Source organism: Cajanus cajan, chromosome 11, assembly GCF_000230855.2.
Source record: "Cajanus cajan strain Asha chromosome 11, NIPB_CcT2T_4, whole genome shotgun sequence".
In the NCBI taxonomy this organism is placed as follows: Eukaryota; Viridiplantae; Streptophyta; class Magnoliopsida; order Fabales; family Fabaceae; genus Cajanus; species Cajanus cajan.
In genome coordinates this window covers 41,858,405-41,874,051 of record NC_138527.1, presented here as the reverse complement: position 1 = coordinate 41,874,051, position 15,647 = coordinate 41,858,405, and the positions used below count along the sequence as shown (strand labels likewise).

The 15,647-nt window shown below is 33.0% G+C and overlaps 3 protein-coding genes across 5 annotated transcripts; 1 reads left to right on the top strand and 2 right to left on the bottom strand.

Annotated features, from left to right (window-relative positions):
• Positions 1-2,384: 2,384 nt before the first annotated feature.
• LOC109801354 (protein TIFY 10b) lies at positions 2,385-4,208 on the top strand. Its single transcript, XM_020362405.3, has 4 exons — positions 2,385-2,575; positions 2,904-3,184; positions 3,284-3,341; positions 3,843-4,208. Exons 1-4 carry the CDS (start codon positions 2,394-2,396, stop codon positions 3,955-3,957), a joined length of 636 nt encoding a protein of 211 aa, XP_020217994.2. The 5' UTR covers positions 2,385-2,393; the 3' UTR covers positions 3,958-4,208.
• A 312-nt stretch (positions 4,209-4,520) lies between these two features.
• Positions 4,521-8,851, bottom strand: LOC109801353 (uncharacterized). The gene is made up of 5 exons (XM_020362404.3): positions 8,108-8,851; positions 7,508-7,615; positions 6,614-6,658; positions 5,704-5,841; positions 4,521-4,960 (listed from the first exon to the last, which is right to left on the bottom strand). Exons 1-5 carry the CDS (start codon positions 8,483-8,485, stop codon positions 4,616-4,618), a joined length of 1,014 nt encoding a protein of 337 aa, XP_020217993.1. The 5' UTR covers positions 8,486-8,851; the 3' UTR covers positions 4,521-4,615.
• Positions 8,852-9,963: 1,112 nt separating this feature from the next.
• LOC109801352 (serine/threonine-protein kinase SAPK3) lies at positions 9,964-13,687 on the bottom strand. Of its 3 annotated transcripts, XM_020362403.3 has the most exons (11): positions 13,560-13,687; positions 13,365-13,457; positions 13,056-13,195; positions 12,563-12,637; positions 11,917-12,018; positions 11,782-11,835; positions 11,604-11,696; positions 11,411-11,503; positions 11,192-11,296; positions 10,999-11,097; positions 9,964-10,424 (listed from the first exon to the last, which is right to left on the bottom strand). In XM_020362403.3, exons 3-11 carry the CDS (start codon positions 13,176-13,178, stop codon positions 10,143-10,145), a joined length of 1,026 nt encoding a protein of 341 aa, XP_020217992.1. In that variant the 5' UTR covers positions 13,179-13,195; positions 13,365-13,457; positions 13,560-13,687; the 3' UTR covers positions 9,964-10,142. The 3 variants fall into 3 exon arrangements, with proteins under 3 accessions (XP_020217992.1, XP_082922290.1, XP_082922291.1); XM_083066164.1 differs by lacking the exon at positions 13,560-13,687 and having other exon boundaries at positions 13,365-13,532; XM_083066165.1 differs by lacking the exons at positions 11,917-12,018; positions 13,560-13,687 and having other exon boundaries at positions 13,365-13,533.
• Between the last annotated feature and the right edge of the window lie 1,960 nt (positions 13,688-15,647).

The window sequence follows — 15,647 nt, the reverse complement described above, 5'->3', positions numbered from 1 at the left end:
CTTCCAAAAACCTTAACATTAAGTTTAGTATTATGAAAAATACATTTTCACTATTCTAGAGTACTATGCGGATAGTGAAATCAGTGAGAAAACTGAAAGAGAAAGAGAAAAATAATAATATAAAGTTAAAAAAATTAAAATTTTCTACCAAAATATGTGGGGGTGAAGAAAAATTAAGGGGGTGCATATGAAAATAAGGGAAAGAGGTATGTAAAAAAAAGTGTTAAATTAGATACTGATGGAAGAGCATGGGCTAAAGGCCCAACCACTAGAGCTATGGCCAGGAGATTACTTGAAGACTTGACTGCTTCAGAGCTTAGTGGGCCCAATGGAATTGGTGGGCCTATGGTGCTTCTTACTTGGACCTTGGTTGATTAAACACCATGTTTACTTGTATTTTTTTAGTATAGGAAATTACTTTGATTTTGGTCTTGTATTTTGACCATAGACTAGGTTTTATGTTCTTGGGCTTGTAATTGGGCTTCTTAGGCTTTGGGCTTTTGATACCTAATATTAGGCTCATTCTTCTTCTTGTAATTTTTTATATTCATTGTATTCATTAGACCAATGTATTTCGGTCATTAGCAAAGGATTATATGAAGTATACATTAATAGGAAAATTAGGCTTCATTCATGTGTCATTTAGAAGTAATTTGAATTGAATTTGAGTCACATGGATGGCATGGAGTGGTTCCGGCCATGTGAGCTCCAAATTCACTTCAAATAACTCTTAAATGACATCTAAATGAGGGGCCATCCGGATTAGTCATCTAATTGGCTGAAGTTTGAATTTCAAATTCAAATTTTGAAATTCAAACTTGGCGCCAATTGTTACTACATGGAGTGGCGCCAATTTGACCTAATTTCTACCTATAAATGTGTGACTTTCTCCTTGTACAAACACTTTTGAATAGAATTCAGCCATCTTCAAGAGTCACCGAAATTTCAAGAGAGAGCCTTAGAGAGTGCCTTCAAAATTCCTATAGGAAAACCTAGTTTCCTTCTCTTTGAAGTGTGCAATCCCTTGAGTGCTTGAACTTAGATACTTCCTTCAAGGCTTAGGCCTTCCTACTTACGTGTTCTCCTCTTTCTTTGGTTCCTCAATTCGTGGCCAACCTCCATTGAAGAAGATCCGTGCATAAGGAGAGCTAAGGAGAAGTCATTTTCCACTCCTCCTAACCTCTTCTATCAGATACTAAGAGTGTAAAATTAAAAAATAAAAAATAAATAAAAATTAAGGACATTTTAAGAATTTAATTATTATTTAAAAAAAAAGGTGTACTTATAATAAAAGGAAAAGAGGTGTATATATCATGATCCTGTTTTTTTTAGTAATCTATCATGTTTGGCCCCACTCCTATTTAAGGCCCATGAAATATCTTGTTGGTCCTCAATCCTCATCATTCATCATCATATAAGGTTGGGTTGCCCTCTTCTTAAGTTGGATTCCATGTGCTACGAACCAAAGTGACTATTTTTGTGAGATCTTTCTCGCTATCACATTTTTTCTATTCATACTCAAAACTTTAATTAATAGATTGAGTGGTTTAGTGGAACTAATGACTTATTAAGAAGCATATGTTTAGTGAAAAAAAAATATATTTAATTTTAGGATTAAAAGGCAAAATAAATAATAAATCATATGATAAAAAACCAATTAAGCATTAACTGCAAATGATGGATTTAATATTAAAACTTAAAAGTTGTGCTTTCCTTGTAGGTTAGTCATAGTGCTGGGCCCTTAGCTATTTGAATTTTACCGAGTATCACGTTACGATCAAAAGGTGAATACCTAAACCCTGAACCAAAAAACCAAACTAAAGTCCCTCTATAATAGTCCAATTTACCATAATTAGAGCCAACATAAACTTATGTTGTTATTCCACCACGCGAATGTCACTAATACATTAAAAAATATAGATATTTTTTATGATTTAAAACATTTGGTTAATCTGTACTTTCAACACTAATTTGCGTCTTTCTTTTTAATTTTCTAATCTTATTAATGTTTACAAAGCCGTATATAAGATATTTGCTATGTACCAAAAAAAAAATGTAAGATATTTTTTGACGGGGTTAGGTTAAGCAACGTGCGAGCACACCTAAAAAGCACGTGAAAAACAAGAGTAGTACTTTTTTGTTTGGCGTTTCGAAGAGAGGCAATTAACACGTTGTGGAATTCTGACAACAGAAGCAGACACGACCAAAGACCAATCCATGATCGATATAACACCGCAAGTTGACCTCACACGTCACCTCTTGAAGCAGATGCAGCTGTCTTTGAAAAGTAAAAATAAACCTAAAAAATTAAACCCCATGTATTCCTCGTGCCTTAATTCCACACCTTTATAAATGAATTTTAAAATCAAGATAAGATTCAATATCTTTTGGCTATGCCTATGCATCACTCACTGTGCCTTTCTTCATTCTCTTTAATTCATTGGGGCATCATTACCTTAAAGGAGAACAAGATGAATCCATGGAACCTCGCAACTTCCCATTTGCTCTCTCAACAATTTGCTTATCCTTCTCATTTCCTTGTACAAGAGATTCCTAACATGGAAAATTCCACCAGGTACCTTTCTTTTGCTTCTTTAATTCGTGTTCTTAAGTTCATCCCTTTATGGCTGTTTTTAATTAGGATAAAACTTATACGCAATAAGATAAGTATTGTTGTATTGTTAGTGTTTATCGGATCAGAATTGGTGTTACATGTTGATAGTATCATGTATAATAAAAGATTTCATTAAATATCAACGTATACCACTGACCTGAAACTCTAATTGTAATTGGAAAACAGTACTTATAGTATTGTATCAAAGGTTTATCCTTTTTATTAACATAAAATCTTGCTAATTTGCCTCTGCATGTTTAACTAATGTATGATCTTCCATGTTGTGCAGGGTTGTGACCAATGATCCTAGAGGTTCACAGATGACAATCTTTTATGGTGGTCAAGTTATTGTCGTTGATGATGTTCAAGCTGACAAAGCCAAAGACATCTTGTCTTTTGCCAGCACAGGAATGTCTCAAAATCAGAACGAGTATGCTTATGCATTCCCTGCTACAACTTCTGCTAGTTCCACTACTCGACCATTTCCTTTTCTTATGAATGTCATACCTACCACTGCCAAAATTTCGGTGCAGGAGCACCCTCAAGCACCATCCAAACCTGTTGTTTGTGGTAATTTTTTTGGATCTCTAATATTTCAGAATATGGTAATTTGTGTGTCGGTTTATTTATGTGTTTCTGATCCATCATTTTGTGTTCCTTTTTATTCAGATCTGCCACTGGCTAGGAAGGCTTCGCTTCATCGGTTCTTGGAGAAAAGAAAGTATAGGTAAGTAGGCTGGGTCGTGGAAATTAAAACATTAACAAAAAGTATAGCCTTCCAAGTTTTGGTTAAAAAATTTGTTTTAATTCCTACTTCATTAAAACAGTGATTTTGGTCTTTGTATTTTCCAAAACAAAAATGATTTGCAATCATCTTATATGCTATTTGACACTTAAAAGGATAAAAGTATAAGTATAAAAGAATGACCTGTTATAATATGATAAGAAGAAAGATAGAAAGAAATGATAGATATTTTGATGGTGGATTTGTAATTAATTTGTATTCAAATATCATTGGTCTGTCTAAAATGTGGTGGATTTGGTATAGTCAATTCAAAATAAAGTAAATGAACAGGGGTAAACTTTATCACACTTCAGAAAAGAACTAAATTCATCCTTGTGAAGACTAAAACCAATTTTAGTGAAAGAACCTAAATTACATTTACCCAATTTTTTTAACTAAGCAGTTTTGGATCAATTGATTTATATATTGCTAATGTTTCTGCAGAATTGCTGCCAGAGCACCATATCAAACAAGCAAGTCCATGCCATGGCTCACCTTGGCACCTAACTCACAAGACGAATCTGATTCTGAGAGCAACTCCAGCTTTTTGTTATTTTAATTACTTTTCTTGGACTAGGTGAAAAAGATCATAGTATCCCATGATCCATGGAGACTTCACTTAAGTGAAGAGAAAAAAAAAGACTTGGTCTTTGTTGTTATTTTGTAAACGGAGTCAACATTTTGTGGGCTTCTCTGTAGCCCCATGATGGTGATTTTTTCGGGGGCTATGATCGTAGTTATATTTCTGTAGCGAGACATATGGTGATATGGCTATTGTGGTTCAATCAATGTAAATTTCATTTTTTTTTACCCCTCATCTCGTCTCTCAAATTATACTAGTTTATGGCATTGGCATGCAGCAGAAAATGGGGGTAGATTGAGCTGCATTAAGTGTAACAGTTGAACAAGTTAGAGATACGAAGTAATATGTATGTAACTATTATCTAGCATTGTTATAAATATGTCCTCAGGTATGATCATTGTTCTGTTGGCAAGAAATCTTCTAGTAACATAAAAGCCTTGTATTCCCTCTCTTATTAGCCCTTCTCAAAATGAAATTCATCACTTGAAATTACAGAAAACAAAGATCCAAAAAAAAAAAAAGTAGTAACAAAAATAAGATAAAAAGAAGAAAAAGCTTTATCCAAAAAGAAAAATGTGAAAGTTACAGCTTTGGAACCAAAAGAATTGCAATCTATATGGATACACAGTTTGTTTCATATTTCATCTACGTGGCTTTTCTGGATTCTTCGGAGCAACAAGGGAACAGGTTTTTCCAAAACGGTCACGTTAACATGGTTCCAAACATCGGCTATTGTGGGGAGTGTAGTGATTTTCTCAGCAATATGCATGTCTTCTGGAAGAACAGAACCAAATACAGTGTATTCATGTTTCCACTCTGAATGGTCAGCTAGGCTAATGAAGAATTCAGGGCCAGAACCAATCCAAGCAACTGAACCCCTTCGAAGGATTGGACAATCTTCCACTGGAAGTTTATTGAATGTTGTGCCTTGGGCTTCCAGTGTCCCTTGAATTAATGCATAAGGGGGACCAAAAGCAGCCTGCAAAACCAGGACCGTTTATTGTTACTGCAATCCAACACTGTAAACATCATTACTTGCAATCAATGAGAAACTTTTTGGGTAACCATATTTATCTGTGACTAATCTATGTTAGAAAACCTGTATTTTTAATCTAATTACGATTTTCTAACTATAAGACTCAAACCTAAGACCTTATTTAAAATGATCGAATTCATTTTTACTCAAACCAACAATTTGTTAGTAGACTAATAAAGGCATTTCTTTTTTCCTTTGGGAATAATATGTGAATCACCTTAACATGGTTCATTACTAGATCTATGAAAATCGGAAGACTTATTGATTGAATTGCTTCAACATGGATCAATCAATTCAAAGTAATTTGGCATCATAATTCCATTATCTTTGGTAAGTTTTGGATTTGATATCTGTAAATAACATGCATGCTGCTTATACAGATGATAATATATTATATATGGTTATATGACAGGATCTCAAATAGCTGGGGGGAAAACAAGAAAAATATGCTCCCTGAAACAGCAAACATATACCTCAACAAAATCATACGTCAAATGGATGGGGATAATTAACAAAGATAAGATCTAGCATGATACAGAATTGCAGAAAAAAGTGATTGATGCTTGAGAATGCGATTTTGATGCAGATATTCGCAACAAAATATGCACAGATAACTGCATAGCGATATAGACGTAAATCTGTGTGCATCGAATCATATATCTATCAGATGGGAAAGTCAGTCTTACATTTTCTATATGGTTTCCTTCTGAATCCCATGATTGACCTCGGCTCTCTGCGCGGTAAAATTGGCAGCCAGCACAATGGTGCAAAGCCAACAATTCTAGAATGTAGGCAACGGAGTGTGGGGCACAATCAGGTAAAAGCTGCACGAATAAAGAATTTCCCAGAGTTAAGCATAGTCCTCGCTCATGACTATGCAATTTCAAAATACAAAGTAACAAGACTCAATCAAGATGCATGAGGTAGTAACAGAAAAATAAGGTGCAGCAAGCGGAGCTGACATCAATGCTTAACAGAATTTCAGAAACCATGAGCATCTCGTTTCATAGTCAATGAACCCAAGTGATTGATTATCCAAATATATCAGCACAGAAAGACATTTTACTTATTTTACTCGGTATACTCCATTTTCTCTACAATTTATTAAAATTGTGAGGTTCTCCATAATTATCCAGTAAAGGTTTAACTGATCTGATCATGTTAGTTAGAAGAACACAGAAAGTATGAGTGAAGGCATGCTAAAAATTAAACACAACATTGAACAAGACAGAAGAATTTATTATTTATCGGATCATTATGAGCGTACCTCCTTAGTGCACATTTCTTATGAAGATACTTAGTTCAAATAATGGTTTCATAATATGCTACAATACAGACACATACAATAAGAGATTTGGTGGTTCCCTAGGACAAGGAGGTCAAACCAATATCATAGAAGTAGGTTGCCACCTGACCAAGCGCTAGACTATCAGCAAGTATTTCATTTACCTCTTGAACTCTTTTTTATACAAGTGTACCCACATGCTTCTAGAAATAATATACCAATACCTAACTTTACCCAAACAGCATGTCATTGGTGCAACTGCTACATCAAAGCATTGTTATTTTAGAGGTCCTGAGAACTTGAGCACTTACTTTAATATGAAGAGTTCCATATTCAGTTTCCAGTCCAATAATACCCTGAAAAATAGACGAATTAGAAATACTATTGCTAACTAAGATAACTCTGAAAAAGTTGATAAAATTCCAAATACACCTTAAAGAGGCGAGAGAATATAACAATCAATGGCAAGAGAAGACACAATTTTACAGCTTGGTAATTGGCAGAAGATCCAACTAATCACAAGACAGAATCACATAACAGATGTCAAAGTTGATGCTCTACTTATATTCTCTCTCCCTCAAACTTGGATTTCAGGTTATATATCTCATGGTTTTTCCCCTATGTTATTGTGCATAATTACTGAATTTATTTTTTTAAAGCATATTACATGTTTTTTGGATGCTGTCATAAATACTCGATATAATTCAATCTCAGATGCCCCCACCCCCAAGGCTTTGTTGTGAAGACGTATAAAAAATGAGTATGTGTCATGTCAAAACTCACTAAAATAGGTAGCAATATCATACATGCACCCCATGATAGATGGCTACAAGTGTTTCTACCCAACCTAAGTGAAACCCTTCCCCATTCTCAGTGTCCAATAGCCAATGTGGTACAACTATCTATGTCTATTTCTGAACCTCTCTGTCTGAATCAACCTTCCCTCACTGCTTCGATTAGATCCATATAGTACATATCACAATGCAAAATCAAGTAAATTGTTTAAGCATAAAAGAAACAAAGCTTACTACAAAGAACAGAAAAATTGTGTTACGAAGATAAAGCCATCTGAACAAGAATATCAAATGATTCACTAGTTCCATGTTAAAACTTTTCCAACACAATGGCCATGAAATCCAATTTGCAGTATACTCGACATGCAACATTTTAACAATAAATAAATATGATTATCCAGAAAAACCAACCTCTCCTTTCCCAAAGATAAGACCTGAAGTCCAACCAACCACTTCCCCTGGAGGTGCTCCTTCTTGCCTTTCAGGTGCTAAGCTGTCCTTTTGTTTCTTCAACCAACACTGAACCAACAAAATTGAAAACTGTCTCAGCTCAGGTAAAGTTTTTTATCAAAAGACTAAAACCCCAAGGCAACACTAAACAGCAAGAGTGAATCCAATAAATCAACCCAAACGGGAAGAAGAACTCTTACAATTTGAGTTTAGACCTAACTTAATCCCAAATGTTAAGTCATAGAATGTGGCATGTGCTTACTTATATGTACTATTTTGGTCATATAACCATCTCAAATATACTCTCTACACTCAGAGACTAGACATTTCAAGCATAAAATTTGCAAGTGTGACCACCTATTGGTGAACAGGTGACCTGACAAGACCAACAATAATCACTTGTAGAGACTCTAATATCGTCTTAAAATTTGACTTTAGCCCTAGAAGCTAGTTCATGGAGCCAGACTTTTCCTCATTTATATGTATACTATTTTGGCATGTTCAACAAGATCTTCAAACAACTACTAAATCAGCAATCTGAAAAGTAAATATCTTACTCACCTCACCAAACTTGGATCCACAGAGCTTACGATCCCCACAAAAGACCCAAGTATCACAAAGGCAAGGCCCATCTTTCCCAGAACACATGGCTTTGCACGCGTTGCAGCATCCTTGGGAATCGTTGAATTTAAACTCAGAACCCCACTTCACAGCTGCACCCCAAAGCTCCAAATTCTGAATCCCCCTGCAGCACCCTCCATCGTTCTCCGCCGCCGCACCGTCTTCAACGAACCTCCCAAACTCCGAAACTCTGCCTCTGCTGTTCGCGAGCACCGCAGAGAGGAGCGCGTAGACCAAACCGCACGAAGCGAAACACACCAAGGGGAGGATCAAACGGTGCGAGAGAATGGAGTTCGGTTCGATGTTCCTCCGACCCATTGGAGAGTTTGGCAGGAAATGGATAAGCTTTTGCTCAATTGAGTTGGTTAGGAAAATACGAAGACCGTTGACTTCAAAAAAAGTGGGTTCATAGAACAGTGGTAATGAGAATGAAATGGAAGAGAGAGTAATCACATCATAATCATAATGATTCAACAGTGTAGAATGGAAGAAACGGTGAGAAAATGATTGGGGAATGGAAATGGGATGCTCTGGATTCAGAGTTTAGATCGAACGCATTTTGTCCTGTTTGGTCCCGGTTGAGTTGAGTCTTTGACTATGTCTGTGTTACGAGAACGTGTTGTTTTGTTTCTTTGGTTCATGCTGTCACCAACCATATAGGAAATCCAGAAAGTGTAGAAATAATTGAGCTCCATTATTAGGCAAAAAGATTAACTAAACAATAGGTTGAGATGCAGAAATTGAATTAAAATAATGAAATATATTGCCAGCCAATAAGATAACTAATGCATTCTATTTTTACATCGAGAGTATTATATTCAAGTAACAAATTTGGACATGCTAAATAAATAGGATGATAAGTGTCAAGTAATGATATAAACAAATTAAATTGTTTATAAATTATTAGAATTTGACTAATTATATGTTTGATGAAGCTCATTTTTTATAGGAAAAATGCATAATGTCATCGCAATTTTTTTTTTTTTTTTTTGTAAACAAGTATCCAAAACTTTGTATTCATCTTAATCACTTACCAAAATTCAATTATTGTTATGACATGTCCTTCTATTAATTAGTTGTTATTTGTTAATTTGTTAAGGATGAGTAAATTAAACAATTGAATATGTTTTCATTAAAATGACTATTATATATCTATATATTCAATTTATTTATTAAATAAAAAAATACAGAGAATTGAATGAAGTCATTTTTTTACTTGCATCACACATGCGTTTCTCTGTGAAGGAGTTGTTGCTATGCCTTCATTGTTCACCCATATTGCACCTAACTCTTACGTGGTTCATTGCAAAGTTAACATAGCTGATGTAAAAAGTCAGCCCAATGGATGCATTGTTGGCACTTGGCAGTTTCTCGTTTGTGCATATTTGATCTAATTTATTTTGAAAAAATATTTTTGTTAGTCTCCTGAAAGTGACTATTTTCTCAAACTTGAGTTAAATTAAACTAGTTTTATATTTAAATTAAAAAAAATTACTCCCCATTACTTCCTGTCACCATAATTTCTATTCAAGTTTGTGTCTCTTTTCTATGTTAGTCTGTTGTAATCTCTATTAATCTCCCTTCTCATAATATAATATTTTTTATACATTAGCATGCTATTTAATAAATCATATGTTTATTTGAATATTTCTTTCTAACTTGCATGCTAAGTGAAATATTTTTTTCTTTATTTTATCTTTCAGTATAAAAATGTATGCTAAATATTAAATTGATACTTAAAAATAATTGAAGCAACACTAATTAGTGATTTCTATGTCTTAATCGAGTAGTCCAAATTAAAACAAAAATACTCATTTTATATGTCTTGACAGTCTAATCACAATCACAAACTTGCTAAATAGCCCAACTCAACTTTCAAATTCCATGTTTCATTCAACTCTATACCCCCCCACACACACACGAAGAATGCATACTAGCTTTGGTAAACAAAATAGGGAATCTACCCAAACACAAATTAATGAAGGCCTGCTGGATATTTGGCATGGTGGCCATTAACATCAACTTCCTCATTAGCCTCATCACCACCATGCACAGCATTGGACGATTCTATGCCAGCTTGTTCACTAGTTTGGATTTTTGTCCTGGCTTCTTGTACAATCTGCGTGATTTCTTCCACACTTTGGCTTGGTTGGTCCTTTTGTATCTCCACGTAGCCCCTTCTTTCACCCTCAATTATCTCCCTCGGCAAGTTCTTCCTAAACCAAAGGTGCTGTTTTATCTCCGAGATGCTGATCCTCTTTAACAAGGACGAGAATTAGTAAGTTCGAAAATACAGGCAGATTCTCAACATACAAGAAACAAATCCACTTAAATACCCTCCGCAACATTTCATTATGTTTATGATATTTTGAAGGTGAATTATGAATTTTCTTGTAATGTGAGTTTCATGTCTACATCAACTTTACATAACTGATTTATAAAATAATGATTTTCCTTTACTTATATAATATGTTTTGACCTTATTATAATCCAACAACAATCTTTAAGTATTGTTATCATTTTAAGGAAGTGAAATTTTACAATAATCAAATCCGCTTTAATGCACTTCATAACATTTCATTGTGACATTTTGAAGGTAAAGTATGAATTTTCTTAAATTTTGTCCAACCCAATCTTACAAAAATTAATTAGTAAGATGAAAATTATTTTCCTTGTACATTATATTTTTTCCATGTCACTATTCAACAACATGAGGATCTCCAACAAATTTAGCTTGGCCAATATCATGAAGATTTATAGTTATGTAGATCTTAACGGTGCTTATATAAATCCTATGGATGGAGAGAATTAATAATACTTATTATTATTACCTTGGCAGGATTGGCAACAAAAATACTTGAGATAAGATGTCGACACTCCTTAGAAACACGTACGTAGTCAGGTATGGAGTATTGAACACTCATAATTCTCTGCCAAGGAAATAATCAGAGTTTAAACTTGCTGCTATGATTAAAAGGTATTATTAATCATAAAGGATCTCTTTTAAGTCAAGTAAGAGTTCACCCCAATACTCTTTCTGAAGTTTTTAGGATCTTCTGGATCTTCAAATGGGTATGCTCCAACCAACATGACGTAAAGAGTCACACCACACGACCAAACATCTGCAATCTACTGAATTACCAATTTGTGAACAAAATTGAGCATTTGTGGACAATATGATGAATTGTTACTTATATGATAATATGAGTTTCAATCATAATTATTAAGCACGATTCACAATACCTTTCCATCATATTCCTTTCGTGACAAAACTTCTGGAGCAATGTATGCAGGAGTTCCAACTGTTGATTTAGGTTGAGAGTGCAGCAAAGCAGACTGCAATTGAATATTAAATTAAATAGGAAAGTCAACAAACAAATACTATATGAAAGGACTACTTCATTAAAGTTCATTTTGGTAATGAGATGTTATTAACCTTGGAGAATCCAAAGTCACAAATTTTAAGTCGTGGAGCTGGATTTCCATCCAATAGAGTGTTTTCCAATTTCAGATCTCTATGACATATTTGCTGCAGTAGGATTCATTAAATGATATTACACAAGGCTTTAAATGAACCCAAAAAAAAAATCCGAATGCTTATATAGATATTATACCATGGAATGACAATAGCTAACTCCAGATATTAGTTGCTGGAAGAAAAATCTTGCCTGCAATATAGGGAATTCATCAAAACAATGAATTAATAATTTAGTGTAGAGGAATCATTATTACACACACACACACACAACCTCGTCTTCACTCAATCGACCAGCATTGCATATCCTCTCGAAGAGTTCACCACCAGCAGCATACTCCAGGACAATAGCTAAATGAGTAGGGGTCAGAAATACCTGCAGAAAAAATCTGACTTCCAGGATGTGTATATATTATATAACTTCTGAAAGTTCTCTGAATAAAACACATCATGTTTAATCTTAGCCCACAGAAAAGAACAGACACGCTCATCACAACATTAAAGATTGTTACAAGCTACTAACTGAACAAAAGGTAAGTGTTCACCTTACAGATTCCCGCTGATATGAAAACAAAAACTCAATTCAATTTATCTTGACCTCATTTCTTATCACAACAACGTTACAAGCAAGATAGTAGGCTACAGCTACACACACTTTAGCTTTTGACACATTAATGCTAACAATAATAACTCATTGCATAGGGCATTATGAGTTACACCTGCATTTCTTTGAGTCAAGAACATCCAATGAAGTGCAGAGTTTTTTTTTCTTGGTCTAATACAGGTTTAAGCAGTTTTGCATTGAGAGCTGTAGGATCAAAAAAATGCACAAAACTATCTAAAAAATTCATCATGTCCAATTGCATGTCTTGGAAAGATCCCAGTGAAGCAGCGGTTGAAGTACAGAAACAAACTCTTACCTCTTTGAACCTGATAATGTTTGGATGCCTTAGAGATCGGTGGTTAACTATCTCCCTTTCAACATTCGCATCAATCTGATACCACAATGTTAAAAAATATTAAAAAACAAAAATGTGAGATTACTCCATTGTGCATAACGATGAGAATCAGGATACCTAAACAGTAGTGCTGCATCTGATGATGTAAGCTAATTAAGATTGTTTAACAAAATCCAAAAGAAAATCAAATTATTTTTTATCATCCCAAAAATGAAATCCATCACACATCATCTTCAGGTACAAAATGTTGTCCAGCACAATGAGATCATTTTTTTTTCTATCACAAGACTACTTATTAATAGAAGAAAAACCATATTATCAGCATGGGATGAATAGAGTTTCCACAAAGAACACACAATTCAAATCCAGTATACAAAATCTGGAGAAGTGAATTTCAGATTTCTGAAGAAAAGATGAAACATAAAATATTTCCTAAATTTCATAAAAAGTGAACCTTTTTTCCCCTTTCTATGTATTTGATAGCAACAAGGTCCCCTGTCTTCTTGTCTTTGGCCAACCTTGCCACTCCAAAGTTCCCCGAACCAAGCTCCTTCAATGTCTCGTACCGTTCTTCCATATCCAATCTCACCAAATCTGTTTACAAGAGAAGACCATAAATAAGCAAATGGATTTGGTTTTATATCCACATTATCACCTTAAAAGTCCAATTAGGACAAATATAAAATTAAGTTTTTCAAAGGAAAGAAGAGTTCAAATCAAATTAAATTAAAACTAGAGACAAGACCCAGTTAACTGAACTCACCCTCTAAGCAAATTATCACCTCAACGCGCTTTCTTGAAAGGTGAAAGCAATTTATTGTTCATTATTGTTGTGCTATAATCCCCTAGTCCAGAACTAAATAACAAGTGGGAGTAGCGAGTACGGTGATGAGTTTGATTTGATCACAACAGTGTGGAAGAAAAACGAGTTTATTCAAAAAGAAAAAGTAAACTTTACTTCAAGAGAAATTGTACACTAGCTAACTGCTGATTTGGACATCCTTGTTCACACCAAAATATAGGGAGTTACATTTATTTCTGATTGTTACATAAAATGGAGCTAGAGGTAGATGGATGAGATGGGGCTTTGCTACGTACCAAAAATTGTTAATGATTGAGAATTGGAAAATGATTTTTTTTTGGTAGGGAATTCTATGTCTTGGAAATAAAAGTTAAAATATATTTTTAAGATATATTTGACGATAATAATGATGAAAAAGGCAAAACGCATACCGAGGAATGGGAATAATGTTTCATGGAAATAAAGATGAGAAAAATCTAAGCTAGTGTTATATTAAAAAATGATATATAATGTGAGACGCGCCAAAGGGTGCAAGAAAAAGGGTAACTTGTAAGTTTTGGTTTAACAGTGTTTGATAGTTTGGTGGTAAATGTAAAGAGAAAAAGTGTGTTGACTGTTGACAAAATAAAATAAAATGCTTAGTTCATGCGTCGGCTGGAACGGAACGCATGATAAGGTCGCTTTCGCTTCAGACTTGGGAGAATAACGTCCCCACACACTGGGTCCCACTTCTTTACTTTTTTATTATTAAATTTTTATAAAATTCTTTTTCATATAAAAAAAATATGTTTTACTATAAATTTATAAATGAGGTTGATTCAAACAAATGTTTGATTTTTTAAATTACTTTTTTTAATTTCAAGTGAATAACTCTTAATTTTCAACTATTCGATATGTTTAAAATATGTTTTTTTATAACATTTTATTATAAAAATTTATATGTTACTACCTTCGTCCTAAAATAAATTTTTTCACTTTTTTATTTGTTATTTTTTGTTAAATTATTTTTTATTATCAGTTGTATTAATTGTATTTTTTTCTAAAATATTTTATTTAATTGACAATTTTTTACACAAAAATAATAAATGCTAGAAACTAATTAGATGAAAATTTTCTCTCTTATTAGTATTGGAGAATATAAATAGGTACGGGAACAGAAGTTGTAAATTAAATAATATGTATTTTATATTTTTTAGATATTAAATATAACAAGTTTGTTCATTCAATACTTATTTTATTACACAATTTTTTAAAATATTCTAGTAAATTATATATTAGATATATTTTTAAGAGATAAAGTTATGATTTATTTATACAATCACTTATTTTTTAAAAAGTTATTGTTGTGTATTAAATAATTCATATGATCATATTTTATGTATATAAAATAAATAAATAAATAAATAAAAAGATACTCAAATTTTGTTATGAGTAAATCACTGGTAAGGTTGGTTCGAATTTTAGAAAAATAAAATAAAATAAATTAATTTTAATTGGTTTCTTTGAGATGGTAATTTTTTTTTCTTTAATCTAAATCAAACAAAAACTTGATGTTGAATAAATTGTTTCAATTCAAGTTTTAATATTGTGAATTCGATATTAAAATCAATTTACACATGATGTCATTTCAATTAGATTTGATCCAGGCAAACTAAATAAAATATCAAATCAAAATAATTGATTCACTTTAGATCATCAAATTTGTTAAATTAATTTAGATGAATAAACATTTCGAGATATTTTAGAAATTTAAACCCCTGTAAAAGTCTTTCAAATTTGAACTCATAATATTTCTTATCATAATTATTATTTGATATGGTGTTTATATTGTTATAAGAAAAAGAAGGAAAAAATCACGAATGGGATTTTGCATGTAAAATTATTTTTTTTATCAGTATGTAAAATAATATCTAATAGTGATATAGGAAGTTGCATTTATTCATTTTAGGATGGGATGAAAAAAAAATGATATGCAATCATGATCAATTCGGTTTCACCTTACGGGTGGGTGGGTGAGCCATCAAATTAGATTTTGAAGTGCGTATTTGTATTGGATTCTAAACCTGGATTTTTATGTTTAAGTAAAAGGAACAAATAATAGCTTCAGTGTAAATTCATTGTTGAACATGGAGAGAAAAGAAAAAATTACTTTCTAAAATGAAATCCAAACACACGCAAAAATAAAGAAGAAATGGTCCTTTTTTTTTTATTACATTAAAGAAGAACAAAACTCCAAGCGTGCGG